At 34.9% G+C, this 15,145-nt stretch overlaps 2 protein-coding genes and 1 non-coding gene across 3 annotated transcripts; 2 read left to right on the plus strand and 1 right to left on the minus strand.

Annotated features, from left to right (window-relative positions):
- Nucleotides 1-4,217: 4,217 nt before the first annotated feature.
- On the minus strand, nucleotides 4,218-7,116 carry LOC136206211 (uncharacterized). The gene is made up of 3 exons (XM_065997174.1): nucleotides 6,925-7,116; nucleotides 5,846-6,014; nucleotides 4,218-4,569 (listed from the first exon to the last, which is right to left on the minus strand). Exons 1-3 carry the CDS (start codon nucleotides 6,982-6,984, stop codon nucleotides 4,373-4,375), a joined length of 426 nt encoding a protein of 141 aa, XP_065853246.1. The 5' UTR covers nucleotides 6,985-7,116; the 3' UTR covers nucleotides 4,218-4,372.
- A 124-nt stretch (nucleotides 7,117-7,240) lies between these two features.
- On the plus strand, nucleotides 7,241-10,242 carry LOC136206210 (ABC transporter I family member 20). The gene is made up of 7 exons (XM_065997173.1): nucleotides 7,241-7,479; nucleotides 7,752-7,885; nucleotides 8,480-8,599; nucleotides 9,137-9,232; nucleotides 9,400-9,552; nucleotides 9,644-9,721; nucleotides 9,831-10,242. The coding sequence occupies exons 1-7, from the start codon at nucleotides 7,311-7,313 to the stop codon at nucleotides 10,068-10,070; spliced, it is 990 nt and encodes a 329-aa protein (XP_065853245.1). The 5' UTR covers nucleotides 7,241-7,310; the 3' UTR covers nucleotides 10,071-10,242.
- A 3,744-nt stretch (nucleotides 10,243-13,986) lies between these two features.
- Nucleotides 13,987-14,058, plus strand: TRNAK-UUU (transfer RNA lysine (anticodon UUU)). Its single transcript has one exon. It is a non-coding gene; the product is annotated as a tRNA-Lys (tRNA).
- The last annotated feature ends 1,087 nt before the right edge of the window (nucleotides 14,059-15,145 follow it).

Genomic DNA, 15,145 nt, shown 5'->3' on the forward strand with positions numbered 1-15,145 from the left:
ACTGCAAGCAAAAGAGGTATGCTTCGACATCCTCCTAATACCATGGGAGGAAAATAGTAAAGACGATGCAATTGCAGCAGTCGCAGTCAGTGAATTCCCCCCATCACCAACGATCTTTTCATGGAGACAACCCACGATCATGCAATAGCCGACATCCAGGTCCTCATCCTCACTAATGCAGACGCACAACTAAGTGGCTAGCCAGCACCGATCATCCGTACTTTAGAGGACGTTGCCAGTGAAAAAAATGGAAACCCTTCTCACTATCTGAAGGTCATGGTGATACACAGTTCATCAAAGAGCACCCTATCGAAATTCGGTCACCCACCCCTGGATGAAATGCATCTCTCTAGAGGAAGGTGACCACTGCCTTGATAAGCCCAAAATATACCTAAATTAGCATACATAAATATGTTAGATTTCATGTAAAATATATATTAATTATATTATTTCGGAAAGATTTCATGTTGGTATTTGTTGTTTGTGTGCAAGATGTTAATTATTTGGAAAAAGCTAAATATGAGCAAAAATAGATTGGAAATGAGTGAGAAATCAAGCTTTCAGTGAAAATCACGTACGAGAATCGGAAGTCACGTCTGAGAATTGAAACAAATCACCAAAGGAGGAAAAGAATAGTATGTGTCACTGTCGAGATTCAAAAATCTCGACAGGGACGCACTAGGAGCTGCTATGCGCGCCTCCCTCCTTCCTTCTCCCCCTGTCACTGCCGAGATTCTTGAATATCTACAGGAACAACGAAGTTGTTAAGCACATTTTCCATGTTTATTTCTCCAAATGACACATCCTTTCATCCGGATAGAGACAACTCTTCACCAACGGATACGTCTCTCCAGCGTACCTCTTGAGAGAAAGAATTCAGAGTTCAAAGGTTACAAAAAATTGTACAAAAGAGTTATACAAGTTGTTCAATTGCAAATAGTTAGAGATACAATATATAGATTTTATTATTTACATTAAGGTTTACCCAAGTCAACTTTATGCTTCGTAGATAATCGAGAGATTGCTATTTTGAAGGATCAGCGAGAAGATCCTAGATTGAGGGCGAACCACAGTGTGACGAACCTATGAAGTTGAGTAAATGATTGACAACCCAGAATTCATGCTTCGTTCAATGCTTTTCAAACTTCTTCTTCTATGTTAACCTGAGATGTTTATAACTCAAACTAATAAATATCTTTTAATTCAATTCCATTTTCACTATTGCTTTATTTAAAGTTGGATCTAGCGATATTCTTTAAGTAATTCTAACTGGTGTTTTCATGCAAAAGTATTTAGAAAGAGATTTTGGTATTTTCTCATGCAAACTTTGTTGAACATTTAAGCAAATTCGGATTTATACTTGGTCATTGTGATAGGTCGAATAATCGGGTTTAGATTCCGAATTTGATTAAGGTTTCCAGTCTTAGGTCGAGAGGAAAGATTGATAACAGCTCAATTCTTTTAAATTGAATCGATTAGTAATTTATTATATCTTTTCTAAACAAATCAAAGTTATAAGTTGTGTTTTTTGTTAGTATAAATTAACCTTGGAATACGCTTTAATCTAAATTTAATTTCTGTAAATTGTAATTATAACTGTAACCATAATTAGATTAGAAACTATTTAAACCATTAACGATTTTATATAAACCTCGAGAAAACGAATTTAATCAGAACAATAATTTTTATCAAAACGTTTTCGGTGGGATCGATATCTTTTATTACTACAAGCGAAACCGTGCACTTGCGGAATTCGCCCAACATGCCTCAACGAAATCCATGAAAGTGTATATGGCTCGCATCAAGGCGGCAGAACCATCGCACATAAAGCTCACCTCTGGGGACTATATTGGTTATCCATGGACAAAGACGCCCAAGCCATCACGCGTAAATGCCACAACTGCCAGATACACGCACACACACACATGGTACCCGCAACTACTTTCAAAGGAATCATCTCACCTTGGCCCTTTGCGCTCTAGGGGGTTGACATCCTAGGGCCATTCCCCAAGGTAGCCGAATAAAGGCAGTACATAGTGGTTGCCACTTTACAAAATGGGTCGAAGCGCAACCCCTCGCTACCATAACAATGTCCAATATTATCTCATTTCTCCGCGGTTACATCCTCGATAGGTTCGAGATCCCTCACTCGTTCCTCACCAAAAATGGTAGACAATTCGACTACACCCCCTTGCGCGAGTTCTACGCCAGTTGGGGGAATACAATAATGATTCACCTCCGTGGCTCACCCTCGGAGCAACGGGTTCACGGAAGTCACAAACCGCACCATCCTCAAGGGCATCAAAACACGACTCTAATCACAGGGGGAAAGCTAGGTAGATCACCTCCTCGCCATGCTATGGTCATATCGAACAAAGTCTAAACAGTGTTTTCTAAATTATCCCAGACAGTAAAAGAAGGATTCAAAAGCAAATCTTCATTAGATGTCATATACCCGAAACGAGAAACATAATTTTTGGGGCGGAGGACTAGTGCTAGTAATATGATAAAAAATAATGATGAGATTTTCATGTAGATTTAATGGCATTCTCCATGTTTTATAATTGTGAGGAGTTAATTTCATGTTAATTGTAACATTGACCGGAGGAACCCGGGGTAAAGCTAAAGAAGATGGAACATGACTCGACTATACATGATTAATAGTATGAGATTGATGAAACATATAAGGTTATGGTGGAATAGTATTAGATTGAAATTGTATAGGAGGAATATGATAAGGATTACTAACCGTATTTGAAAAGAAAGAGGTAGAGGTATGCAAATTTTGGATAGACTGAATTTGAGAACTGTAGTAAGACGGGGACATATCAAAATCTAGTCGTATCTGATTCGGGAGGACTCGGTCTGTTGGATTTGGAAACAAGAATGAAGCTGATTGACCCGAGAAGTTGTATGCGGCAGCACCTGGCCGAACATCAGCTCCTACGACTGTCCGACTGGCAAAGACGACTGACGCAGGGAGCTCCTATTGGTGGTCAGCGTTACCAGGAGGTGGTCGGACGATGGAGCCTACAACAATATCGTGAATGGAAAAGGAAGCCGCGACAGCAGCTGGCCGACCAGGGGAAGATTCGATGACAGCAGGGACAAATTGGAACATTGACTCAAAGCGCCACCCCGGAGACAATTGGAGGGAGGAGGCTGATTCGATTACGTAGGTGGAGGAGGGAGGAGCGATAGACGTAGCACCGAAAGAGGTCGAATTGTATAATGTTGGCACATGTAGGTTAGCCGATGAGGAAGAAGCGGAAGCAACTGATACCATATTGAACGTAATGTGAAGATAGAAAAGATATCATGTTAAAGAATATCCCTTAATAAAGGTTGAACATAAAGCTTTGTATATATAGTAGAATACATGACTTAGTGTTTAACTAGGATTATCAATACATAATATAAACACTAGTTATTATCATAATGGGAATGATGAACAACTCTAAGTAAACATAATAGTTTTTTTTTCTGATGAAAATGCTTATATCTTCATTAGATTAGAAAAAAACAAGTAAAACAAGAACAACAATAGTTACCTGTTAGTATTTGAGGATAGATAAAGATAGTATTCAAGGATAGATAAAGAGATAATTAACAATAATTATCTGCAAGAGGGGTTACTATCCCCAATTGTGGAAATCCGCACCTCAACCGGATAAATTCCCAGTATTTTTTATATATATATACATATTATTGTCAACCATTTGTTTGAAAGTACACTTTGGAAATTAAGTGAACTTGACTGGTCACTGGTTTAAAACTAGTAAAATCCTTGTTAGTGGTACATGAAGCCCCTATCCCCATTAGGAAGGCATGTTGTTATGAAGACACCATTTTCATCACAAGCTTCACTCTTTAATATACAAATGGTCTCGTGAGGAGTGTACTGGTGCACAAATCTCCTTGCCAATTCAACAATTTCCATGTCATCAGACCACACCATATAAGCCAATTTCATTTAAATTATTTTATACCAACACAATATCAAGAACCAAATCTTGCTCATCGTTCCATTACCTTCTACTAATAAGGTTTAATTCATGATTAGTAAGGTTGGGAAGCAGAGAGGTCAATAACTTTGTACTGAATGTAAATAATCAATCAACTGCCTGATGAGTTTTGACAGTCAAGAAATTAAGCATGAACAGTGAGCACTGACTCTGCAGTGAACCAGCAAAATAAATGTATGCTTGCTATCCAAATGTTCAATCATAGAAGAAAATATATTACCCATGCGCAGATACTTTTCAATTGCATAAAGACTTAAACCAGTAAATACATCAAAAGGAGGTTATACAAGTAGCAACTTTCATGGAAAATGTATAGATGAAAAGAAAATACCAATCCCTCAAGCGGTTCATCGCCCCAACAAAGCAACACGGTCTTTCTGGATTGTTTGTGTTAGATTCATGTCAAAGAGCTCACATCGTATAGGCATCTCCATTTCATAAAAGGGATTCTTCAAGACATAATCTGTGTACAATTCATATATGACTCTCAAGAGACTCTCCATATTTGGAGTTCCTGGTTCGCAGACCACAAAGAACTTTGTTCCTGAAGGAGAAAAAGGAACAAAAAGATCACGCTATGTAAATGAATGTGTAGAATAACAGTAAGCAGCATAGAGAATAATTGTATTTTGTTTTTCTGTTGAGAATTAATTTCTCAAAAGTTACCTGTCTACCAACTCAAATCTCACATCAATCCCCTAGCCTAACAGACTCCAGCTAACAGCCGAAACCATGAGTCCCTTTAAGTCTAACCTACCCTTATTCTCTCTATCTGTTCTCTATCAAAAGCTCCCAAAATCGGAAATGATGAACTATTTAATTGTTGAGACAAGCACCCAATAATAAATACTTAACCCTTTCCACTGATCATATGATATTAGAAAGCTGCAATTCACATGCCCAAATAACTTGGCAACAATAATCCTCAAGTGAGATTTAAGGCAATAAAAAGAAAGAAGCTCTTGACAAATATTTTTACTTCGTTGATTGATTTTTAACTGTTGGTGCTTCTCACCATATTATTCTAATGCTCTAGACTTGGTTAAGAAAATAAACTAACAAGCAAAAGCTCAACATATTTAAACGTATTGTGATAATACTTAAAAGGGTAATTAATTTATTAGTCCCTATATTTTGACAAAACACACTGTTTAGTCCCTATATTTTCGAAAACACATGGTAAGATCCCTAACATTTTTCTCAGTGAACTGTTTAGTCCTTCCGTCTGTTTGTTAGATTTTTTACCGTTTATGACTTCGGAAATGATGAAATTACCCTTTACTATTTACCTTCAAACTTCAGAAGAGGAAATCCAATTTAGAAGAAGAAGCTATTTATATGGAGAACAAGAAAAAGAACATTTACCCAATGCTTACGAATTTGAACGATTAAGAAGAAAATCAAGAAGAAGAACACTCAAAGTTGATTTCAGATGCATTAGAGTTTAAAGGAAAGGAAAATAAAGGAAAAGAAGAACGCAAATCCAAATTGACTAACAGAATCTTCATGAGAGTCTAACGGTAGAGACTAAACAGTTCACCGAGAAAAACGTTAGGGACTAAACAGTTCACTGAGAAAAACGTTAGGAACTTTACCGTGTGTTTTTAAAAATATAGGGACTAAATAGTGTGTTTCGTCAAAATATAGGGACTAATAAATTAATTACCCTACTTAAAAGTATAAAACTTGTGAGTTAACAATGTCAGTAATTGGACACAAAAGCAACAAGAGAAATGAGTATCCTTATCATTTATTATCCTAGAATCTCATGCAATTCATTTGATAATGAGAATGTTAATAAGATTTAAAGTTTTGGGTACCAGTAAGGGACTGAAAGCAATGCAGGTCAAACGTATCAGCTTCTAGGAGTTCAATGCCTGAACAACCAAGAGTTGGAGATAGCTGCTGAGAGATGGCATGCATGGAATGCCATAAACTAGCCACTCTTAAACTGTCATTTGTGTCCATCCGTCCATGAGTACCATAATCCTAATATTCTCCAATACAAGATAAGCAAAAGATCATCAAACAAGCCTGACATTCAGTTCTTATAAAATACTAATAATAATAAAGTTAAATTCAGTGAAAACCTCAATTATATGAAGAAACATCGCACTCTGCACTAATGAGCTTTTTCACACATTTGGACTATTCTATCACAGTAAAATACAAGGGTGCAATGATCCTAAGTATCCCTAAATGTATTATTATTAGTACAGTTTCCCTGCCATATTAAGAGCCCAGAGTACTTCTAGCTGTTTGTACCATTTTACATACAGGTGCCAAATTTTGATCATTCCCTCCAACTCTTCCTAATTTCATTGACCAAACACAGAAAAGCAAATCTTGCAGATTCTGTTTGAATCTTATGTATTTCGACTGCCTAACATAATGTAAATATCAGAGCCTCTACTTCTATATTATACATTGACTAATCTCCCTTCACTGATTGAAGACAGGCAGAACAAGGATTTGGAAGCAGTACATAAACACACCAGCTTCTAAATTTAATAACAATTTCAAGTGCTTCTCATCCTGATTCAATAGAGATAAATTTATCAGCCTTTTGTATATAATTTCCTGTACACCATTACAAACAAATTCCACATAAATCAAACAGAGCATAAGGAATATCATTTACATTACTCGGGATTATATAATTGCTAAACTGACGAATAAATGCCAGATCAAATCTAAGCTTCCAATTTGTGATTTACTAATTCTCTCTTGAACTAAATCGTAGATTTACTTAGAAAATTCTTATAATTCCGCTTCAACCAATCTCTAAAAAATGAAAGGCAACCATTGATCTTAATAAGCAAATTCTTCAATACAGTAAAACACGACTGTAAGTAATTCCAGAGAAACAAAGCCACGAAAGTCGAAGGAGTGGTGATACCTTGTAAAAGATCAGACCGCCTGACTTGTTGATGATGTAAAGGCTATAAATCGAGGCCATATCAGAGAAACTTTCTCGAAATCAAAACAAAGCGGAAGAAAAAAAACCTAATGAGAAAAATGTAAACAGTAATCGAAATCAGTTCAGTTCTCCCCCACTAGGAGCAAATTACTCTTTCCTAAGCTCTGTTCAAACAAATCAGATCTGAACCGTCCATATCCTGGGAGGTGGGTAGGGCCCACATTTTAAAGCTTCAATTGTGCCACGTGTTTCCATATTTTCCTACGTTTTGTATTAAAAGGGCAGAGTCTGAAAGGGGAGGGAGAACATTTATACATTCAACAACTTTTAACTGATTTCATTGAATTGAAGGAAGTGAGGGAAAAATGGCAGTCGTGGAGGTTCATGAACCAGCAATAGAGATAAATGGTCTCAGATTCACATATCCAGGTATCGACGGACACCCGCCGCCTGGTTCTAAACCTTTGATTGATGATTTCTCTCTCGCTCTTAATTCCGGTCACCGATGTCTTCTTGTTGGATCCAATGGCGCTGGTTCGTATCATCTTTACATACTTTTTGTATTTGATATATTATAAGATTTTGAGGTTTAAAAGTCCTTCTCAGTTTCAGAAGAAAATGGTCGTATATTGTTTGCTAGGATTTTCTTATGTTGAAGGAAGTTACTTAGTGAGATAGTGGTTCTTCGTGGAATCACTATAAACATATGTGATTCTATGCATTCCAAAAATTGAAATCATAATTTTAACTTAGCTGCATTTCTAATGTACTTGAAATTCTGAACTGTAATTCCATTTTATGAATAGGGAAAACCACCATACTGAAGATATTGGGAGGAAAGCACATGGTGGAACCTCATATGGTTCGTGTTTTAGGCAGGTCTGCTTTTCATGACACCGGCTTGACCACATCTGGTGATCTTTCTTATCTTGGAGGAGAGGTTAGTTTTTTTCCCCAATTATGTTTTGCTTTTAGTTCATATTTACCTATATTGTTGGATCTTCGAATAGGATTAGGTTCAAGGGTGTTAACATTTTATTAACAAGCAATGGATACAAACTTCTCTCGTTCGATTAGTGTACTAGAGAATTGCTTGATAACAATTGAATTTTGTGATAGAGAACTGCCCATGGTGATTTCATTTTCTAATAGATAATTGCCATAATGATTACAAGCAATGAAGCAGATGAAAATAACTCTATGGAGTTATGTTTATTCTAATTGCTAGATGGGGAATGGTATAGGCAGTAGCATTTCTGCGTTTTGTTTCCATATCAGTTTCGTTTCTGCTTCCATTTCCGTTTCCTAGCTATGTTTCTTTAGAAATAACGTTTCTCGTTCGTTTCCGTGCAATATAGGTATAGGCTAATATTACTTATGGTTTTTCTTTTGGTCATGTGATAAACATTTTGCAAAATATCAAGCTATGAACAATTACTCTTTTTGTTTCTTCACCAATATTATGCATTTTGAGAATTGACTATCTCAAAAATTCATTTTGTATTGTCCTCTCAATCAAGGTTTTCTTCTGTAGTGGAGACGAGAAGTTGCTTTTGCTGGGTTTGATGTTCCCATACAAATGGATGTTTCTGCAGAGAAAATGATAAGTGGTGTAGCCGGAATTGATCCTCAAAGAAGAGCTGAGCTAATCAAGGTAGAATTTCAATGAGCCCTACTAGTAGTTTTTTGGATTAAATCATGGAAAGTTCTTGTTAACAAGCATCTGTTTTCTCAAATAGATTCACTAAATATATGCATTTATAGAACTCTTTATTCTATATGAGGAATTATGTGTACCAATTTAGAAGATAATGATCAAATGAATTTGGTCATTAACCGTTAGATCTAGGCTTATTAAATTTGAGCCTTAGGATATTTTGAATATCCACCATAGGATTTTAATAAGTATGGATCTAACGGTGAATGACCAAATTCTACATAGTCGTTAAGGTCCATGTGATCAAAACCGTGAGTAAGTAACCACATAATTTAATCAATTTACTCCTTCAGACAATAAAAGAAGTGCGGAAGTAATTAATATGTTCTATTCATGCAACTTTTGAGAATCTTTACTTAATTAGAAGTTCATCTAACAGTGTTATGTTCATACAATTTTTTAGAATCTTAACTTATTAATTATTTGGCTGCCAACATCAGTATAAGAATGCAATTTGCTTTCTTGATGTGATAGGTATTAGATATTGATCTGTCATGGAGATTGCACAAGGTTTCTGATGGTCAGAGAAGGCGAGTGCAAATATGCATGGGACTGTTAAGGCCATATAAAGTATGTTCATCCTCTGCCCTTTTTTTCAATCAAAGTTTCAGATCTTTTAAGTTGTGCTCTCTGTTTATTTAGCCATCTCATTTTCTTTCAGCAAGCTTTCAAGGTTTTGTATGAAGATGCTCCCTTTTTTTGTATGTCTCATCTCATCCACCTGCGCCTTTATGTAGGTTCTTCTTCTTGATGAGATAACAGTCGACCTTGATGTACTAGCAAGGGCTGACCTTCTGAAGTTCTTAAGAAAGGAATGTGAAGAAAGAGGTGCGACAATTATTTATGCGACACATATATTTGACGGACTAGAAGATTGGCCAACACATATTGTATGTATTTTTTTTCTTTTCAATAACTATTCAATGCATCTACATAGTACTTGTCCCACTCAATGTTATAAGTAATCTCTTTTTCTACCAGGTGTATGTGGCTCATGGAAAGTTGCAACTGGCACTGCCAATGGCAAAAGTAAAGGAGACGAGCAATTTGTCGCTTATGGTAAGTTATAAAGCTCAACTCGTAATTTTACAGCCATTTCAGTTTAGTGATTGTCAAGATATCGTAGATTCGGTTGTTTTATAGGACCTGATAACATATGAACATGCAGAGAACAGTAGAGAGCTGGCTCAGGAAAGAAAGAGATGAAGAGAGAAGGAGAAGAAAGGAAAGAAAGGAAAGTGGTCTTCCAGAATATGAAAAACAAATCGATGGAAGTCGTGTTACTGGTGATCCAGCTAAAGCTTCTGTTCGCGTCATGAACAATGGTTGGGCTGCAGGAAGACTACATTCAACCATTGCAGGTGAAGATAACTTTTCCTTAAGCTCGAATAGAGTTTTGAGGCAGTGAATGTTGAGATAACAAAAAAGAAACGTAAAAGTAGTACCATTTCTACACATATGAGTTGTTTACATTAAATTTGTGGAGTAAACATGGAAAGGAACATTGAAATTCAACAAAATATCTGTACAAGTTCATTATCTAGTGAAAATCTATAAATATCATATTTATGATTCCCTTATGTACCCATTTCAATTTATTTTGAAGATCAGTAAAATTACTGAACTCTTTTTTCTAGTTGCTGGTCTCAGTGCTTAATATCAGCTTTGGGCCTGGAAAGAAAAGTCTAATAAAGCCAGAAGCTGCAATATAAGCACGCGTTTGGTTTAAACTTCAGAATCGGAATGATAGGGAATTGAAATTGGAATAAGCATTTAATAATTTTATTTGGTTTAATCCGGAATGGGAATATATATATATATATATATATTTATTTATTTATTTCATATCCCTATCTCTCCAACCACTTTTTTTTTTTTTTTTTTGATAAAAGTGTCATATTTCATTTCATAGAATCATAAAGTACAAATACAACACAATAAAACTTCCCACCCATACAGGCTATAGCCAGTATAAGATCCACATAGGGAAAAAAATAGACTACAAAGAGCAAGATAAAGACTACAAAGAGCAAGAAAAATACTACAAAAAGCAATAAAAAACCACAAAGGGTACAAATACAACAAAATAGAAATCATATACTTCTCGGAAGTCGAATCCCATTGAAAAACAGCTGTAATCCATTCTTCATCATCTAGCCTCTTTCGGACATTCGGATCTGAGTCCTTTCTTTTTTTGCAACCACGCAAGATCTGCGGACAAGATGAACCTTTTCCGCTCTTGCTAAGACCGAAAAAAGAATAAATGATAAAAGTATAGCTAACAGGTGTAGATCTGACGAAAAAGAGATTCGAGAAAGTATATAGACTTCAAACTAGAAAGAAAAGATAAAACTGAAGCTAAAGAAACAAAAACTAAAACATAAATGAGAGGAAGAAGGAAGACAAGTTTCCTTCTTCCTCCTTGTTGAGCGATTTCCGCAAGTGCACGGTATACGCTAACAAAAACTTATTTTGAACCGGTTAAACTTACTTATAAGATTTATAGTAAGGAAAATCGTTAAATCGGATTTGGTTTTGAAATTGTTAGAATGAGAATTAGATTAGAGTATGAAGACGTTAGAAAATATTCTGATTTAAGAATGAATTTGCAAGACATGAACGTTTAGTACTTTTTAGAAAAGTAAACAAATATATTCGTTTGCATTAAGCAAAGAAAACAACTTTAAACTTTGTATAAATTATAACGATGAAATAAATGACGGAACCTCTAATTTTTAGGCTTTGAACTGTAGTCAATCCTCCTACGGTCGGGTTAGATCGCTACCTTAACCAAATTAAAACTCTTTCGAGATAGAAATTTATCTAAGTTGTTCAACAAAGTTTCCTTGTAAAGATTTTGAATTAAACTACGTTTTAATGAAAACACCAGCATCAATCCACTTCGGATCCTTTACCAAAGTGCTGCATAAAAATCTATCGAATAGAACGGACTTTATTAGATGAAATATAAATTGATACAAGTTTACAGAGAACAAGGAGCATGAAAACATCCTACGACTTGCAAGTGAACGGGTTGTCAATCCTTTCCTTGGGTTTCGTTAGAGTTTGGCAGGTTCAGGGGCGGATTCTCTACTCAATCTTCTCGCTGAATCTTCGGAATAGAGACTGGTCTATCTACTACCAAAATGTAAACTAAATTTGAACAATGTCTAAACGCTACTGTGTTTGTTATTATTGAATAAACAATGTGTGTACATCATATTGCTTTGAACAGAATCGAACTTCTAATCTCTGACTCATTTCTGAGTCAGAGTTTCTGCATAACTCTTACACTAATCTTAAAATCTAACTCTCTCATCATCTTTTCAACTCTCCATCAACTCTTTATTTATAGATGTTGAAGAGTCGTGATTGAAGTGTCGTGTCCGTTGTGGAGGGTCGTGTCCGCTGTGGAGGGTCGTTTCTATCCACCCGAACGAACGCGTTTCTTGGATTTTAAACATGTGTTTGTTGTGCTGCAAAGGCTGCTGATCTTACCGAGAATAATTAATTCTTGGCCGAGAATGGGGAAGTGAAATTTCAGCCTTCGGACGAAAAGGAGAGGCGCTGGATTTTAGCGTGTCGCGACCGAGAATTTGGATTCTCGGTCGCGGCCCCAAAATTCTCTACCGAGAATTTGTTTCCTCAACCGAGAATTTGACATTTCTTCTGTTTCTGACCTCGTCTTTGTCCTCGTTTTGGTGTAATTTGATCTTCGTCGTTTTTAACTCCTTTTGTAGGGTTTTTATTCTGTTTTTAACCTATTTTCGTTCCTATTTGGATTTTACCAAATATTTAGGTACCTTACAAGAAAGAAACATATTCGAGCGTAAAAATATTCTAAACAGGTATAAACAGCACGAATTCGAAGCAAAACTGATGTAATTATTGATGATATTTTAGGTATATTTTGGGCTTAACACTCCTCTAAGAGAACCTGAACAAAAGGAGGCGAGACGGTGGCGGAAGCTTGAAAAGAAAAGGAGCAAAGGGGAAGAAAAAGGGTAGAGAGATGGAGGAGCCTCTCTCTCTACAAATCTATTCTTCTATTTGAGATACAATTAGTCTTGAGGAATGCATGCATGATTTGACCGAGGAGCTGGGAGAGTAGGCATGCAAGAAGTAGTTGTAGGACCAAGTAAAGCAACCAAGATTAGATGAGGCACCGTAGATGACTAAAAAACGAATAGAGGAAGCCTCTAAGGGTCTGAAGAAGTAAAATCTCAAACACTTATGAAGTATCGATAAAATGGGATAAGCTCAAGCAGAGGAAGAAACGGATGAAGGTCTCCCACGGGAAATTCTTATATTATTTAAATAAAAGATGTAGTTAAGTATAATATATGATGTAAGAAGTCGTTTGAGTTGCTCCAAGATTGAATGGTACAATTTCAAAAAATTTGGTAGAATCGTAATTTCAATTGATTCTTTTTTGGTAAATTTACGGTTTTAACATAGATGTTTCATCATTTAAAAGGATGTTGTCCTAAAAGCTAATAAAAACATATAAAATTTCAAGAAATGGAGCATTTTGATGTTTGCTATTAGATTCAAATTGCCCACAATTCAATAGATTGGGTTTTTCTCTGTTCTAAACTTTTTCTAGAAGTTGAAATTGGGTTTCACAAGGCTTCAATAATAAACCTATGAGCTACATAATCGAAAATAAGCTAATTAATCTGGTTAATGTTGTAGAATTGGTTTAAAAGAAGAGAAGTCAAAGAACAATGAATGTGAAAAGTTTCAGTTTTTGGTTGTTAAGTAGTTCATTTAGGTGATGATGTGTAGTTGAGAATATGGAAGTATAGTAGAGATCTCAATAATTAATTATCATCCTTTTCATCATTTTACCGTTGTCCGTTTCTCCATTATCAATCATATAAGTTTTATTTCTTGATATTAGTATTTCTAATCTGTATTCAATTAGTGCATTCGATTACTCAGTTTCAAACTCACAAACATTTTTTTACGTGGATTCTATTCTAATTAAAATTTTCTCAGTCTCTAATTTAAACAACTTAAATTTCTATTATTATTAAAACCACCCTTAATTGGTGCTCATTTGTGCACAGATCAATTTATTTATAATCTGAAACGGTTTATGCTCAATTAAAATTTGTATATAAACATGTTGGTATCATAAATTGAGACCAATACCACTTAGGCATTAGAACTGGATTCTTTTTCTCAGTATTAATTTCATTAGTCGTTGAAAATCCAATTAATCCTTCCTTAAATTCTGCAAAACACAGCTGATCATGTTCAGGGTATGAAAACACCATATAAAATAATATTTAAAATTAATTAATTACTGTTTACAACAAGCCGTCTTAGCTCAGTGGTAGAGCGCGTGGCTTTTAACCACGTGGTCGTGGGTTCGATCCCCACAGACGGCGTTCTCATAATTTGTCAACGCCCTTATTTTTCCTTTTTTTGATGACAGTAACAAAACATATAGAAATTACATCCATGGTCCATCAACTTTCTACTCACTCACGATCTTTATGGAAATTTCAAAAATTAAAGTTTTTTTAATTATATTTTCCATAAAATCATTATTTTTATTTTCTAAATAATAATTTTTGAATATTTCTTTACTGACTCAGGAACGTATAAAAAATTCAAAAATTAAAAGGTACCTTTAATGTTTACTTTGTTTTTTCTACCATTGGATGAGCTTACTTTGTCAAAGTTTATCACCATCCAATGGTGGAAAAAACAAAGTAAGACTTACTTTATCAAAAATAAAGTAAGTATAGTCTAACCCAAATTAAAGTTTTCTAAACTATATTTTTTATAAAATAATTATTTTTCATTTTCCAAATCATAATTTATAAATATTTCTCAGTAAACAATAACTTTTCATTTATACTTAAACAAATTTAAAATTAAAAAATAATGATTACTCATAATATCATCTTTACTAGTTTTATAATGGACTTTTTAACCATTATATTACTAATATAAAGTTCATGGATTCAGTTTTGAAATTTAAAAATTATGATAAAAATAAGTGTAAAGTTTAGAGACTATAAGTGTAATTTATGAAAAATATAGATAAGATGGGACCGTAATGACGTAATGGTGGAAATAATGGAGATAGGGAAATTGTGGGATTCTTAAAAAACAAAGCTGTATCCAACTTAGAGATTATGTGGTGTGGTAAGGTTTAGGGGAAGCAAAAGGGGTAAGAAAAAGGGGCCCACAGCAACCGATTTTTCACTTACCGAAAGTTTATTTGATTGTTATTGTCTACGACATGATAACATGCTTCAGATAAGGTATAAATGCCTTGTTTTGTTTTGTTTTTCTTATACTTAACCTAAGCTAAGCATGCATCATTCGTATAACTATTATTCTTATCTATCAAAGTTAAAAGCGGTAGCAGCAACAGAATAGATATTTATCGTGATTTATAGATATTAAATTGATATATTTTTAAATATTTTTATATAAAGAAATTAGAAATATTCGATGTTTTCT

This window comes from Euphorbia lathyris, chromosome 9 (genome assembly GCF_963576675.1).
Source record: "Euphorbia lathyris chromosome 9, ddEupLath1.1, whole genome shotgun sequence".
Taxonomy (NCBI): domain Eukaryota; kingdom Viridiplantae; phylum Streptophyta; class Magnoliopsida; order Malpighiales; family Euphorbiaceae; genus Euphorbia; species Euphorbia lathyris.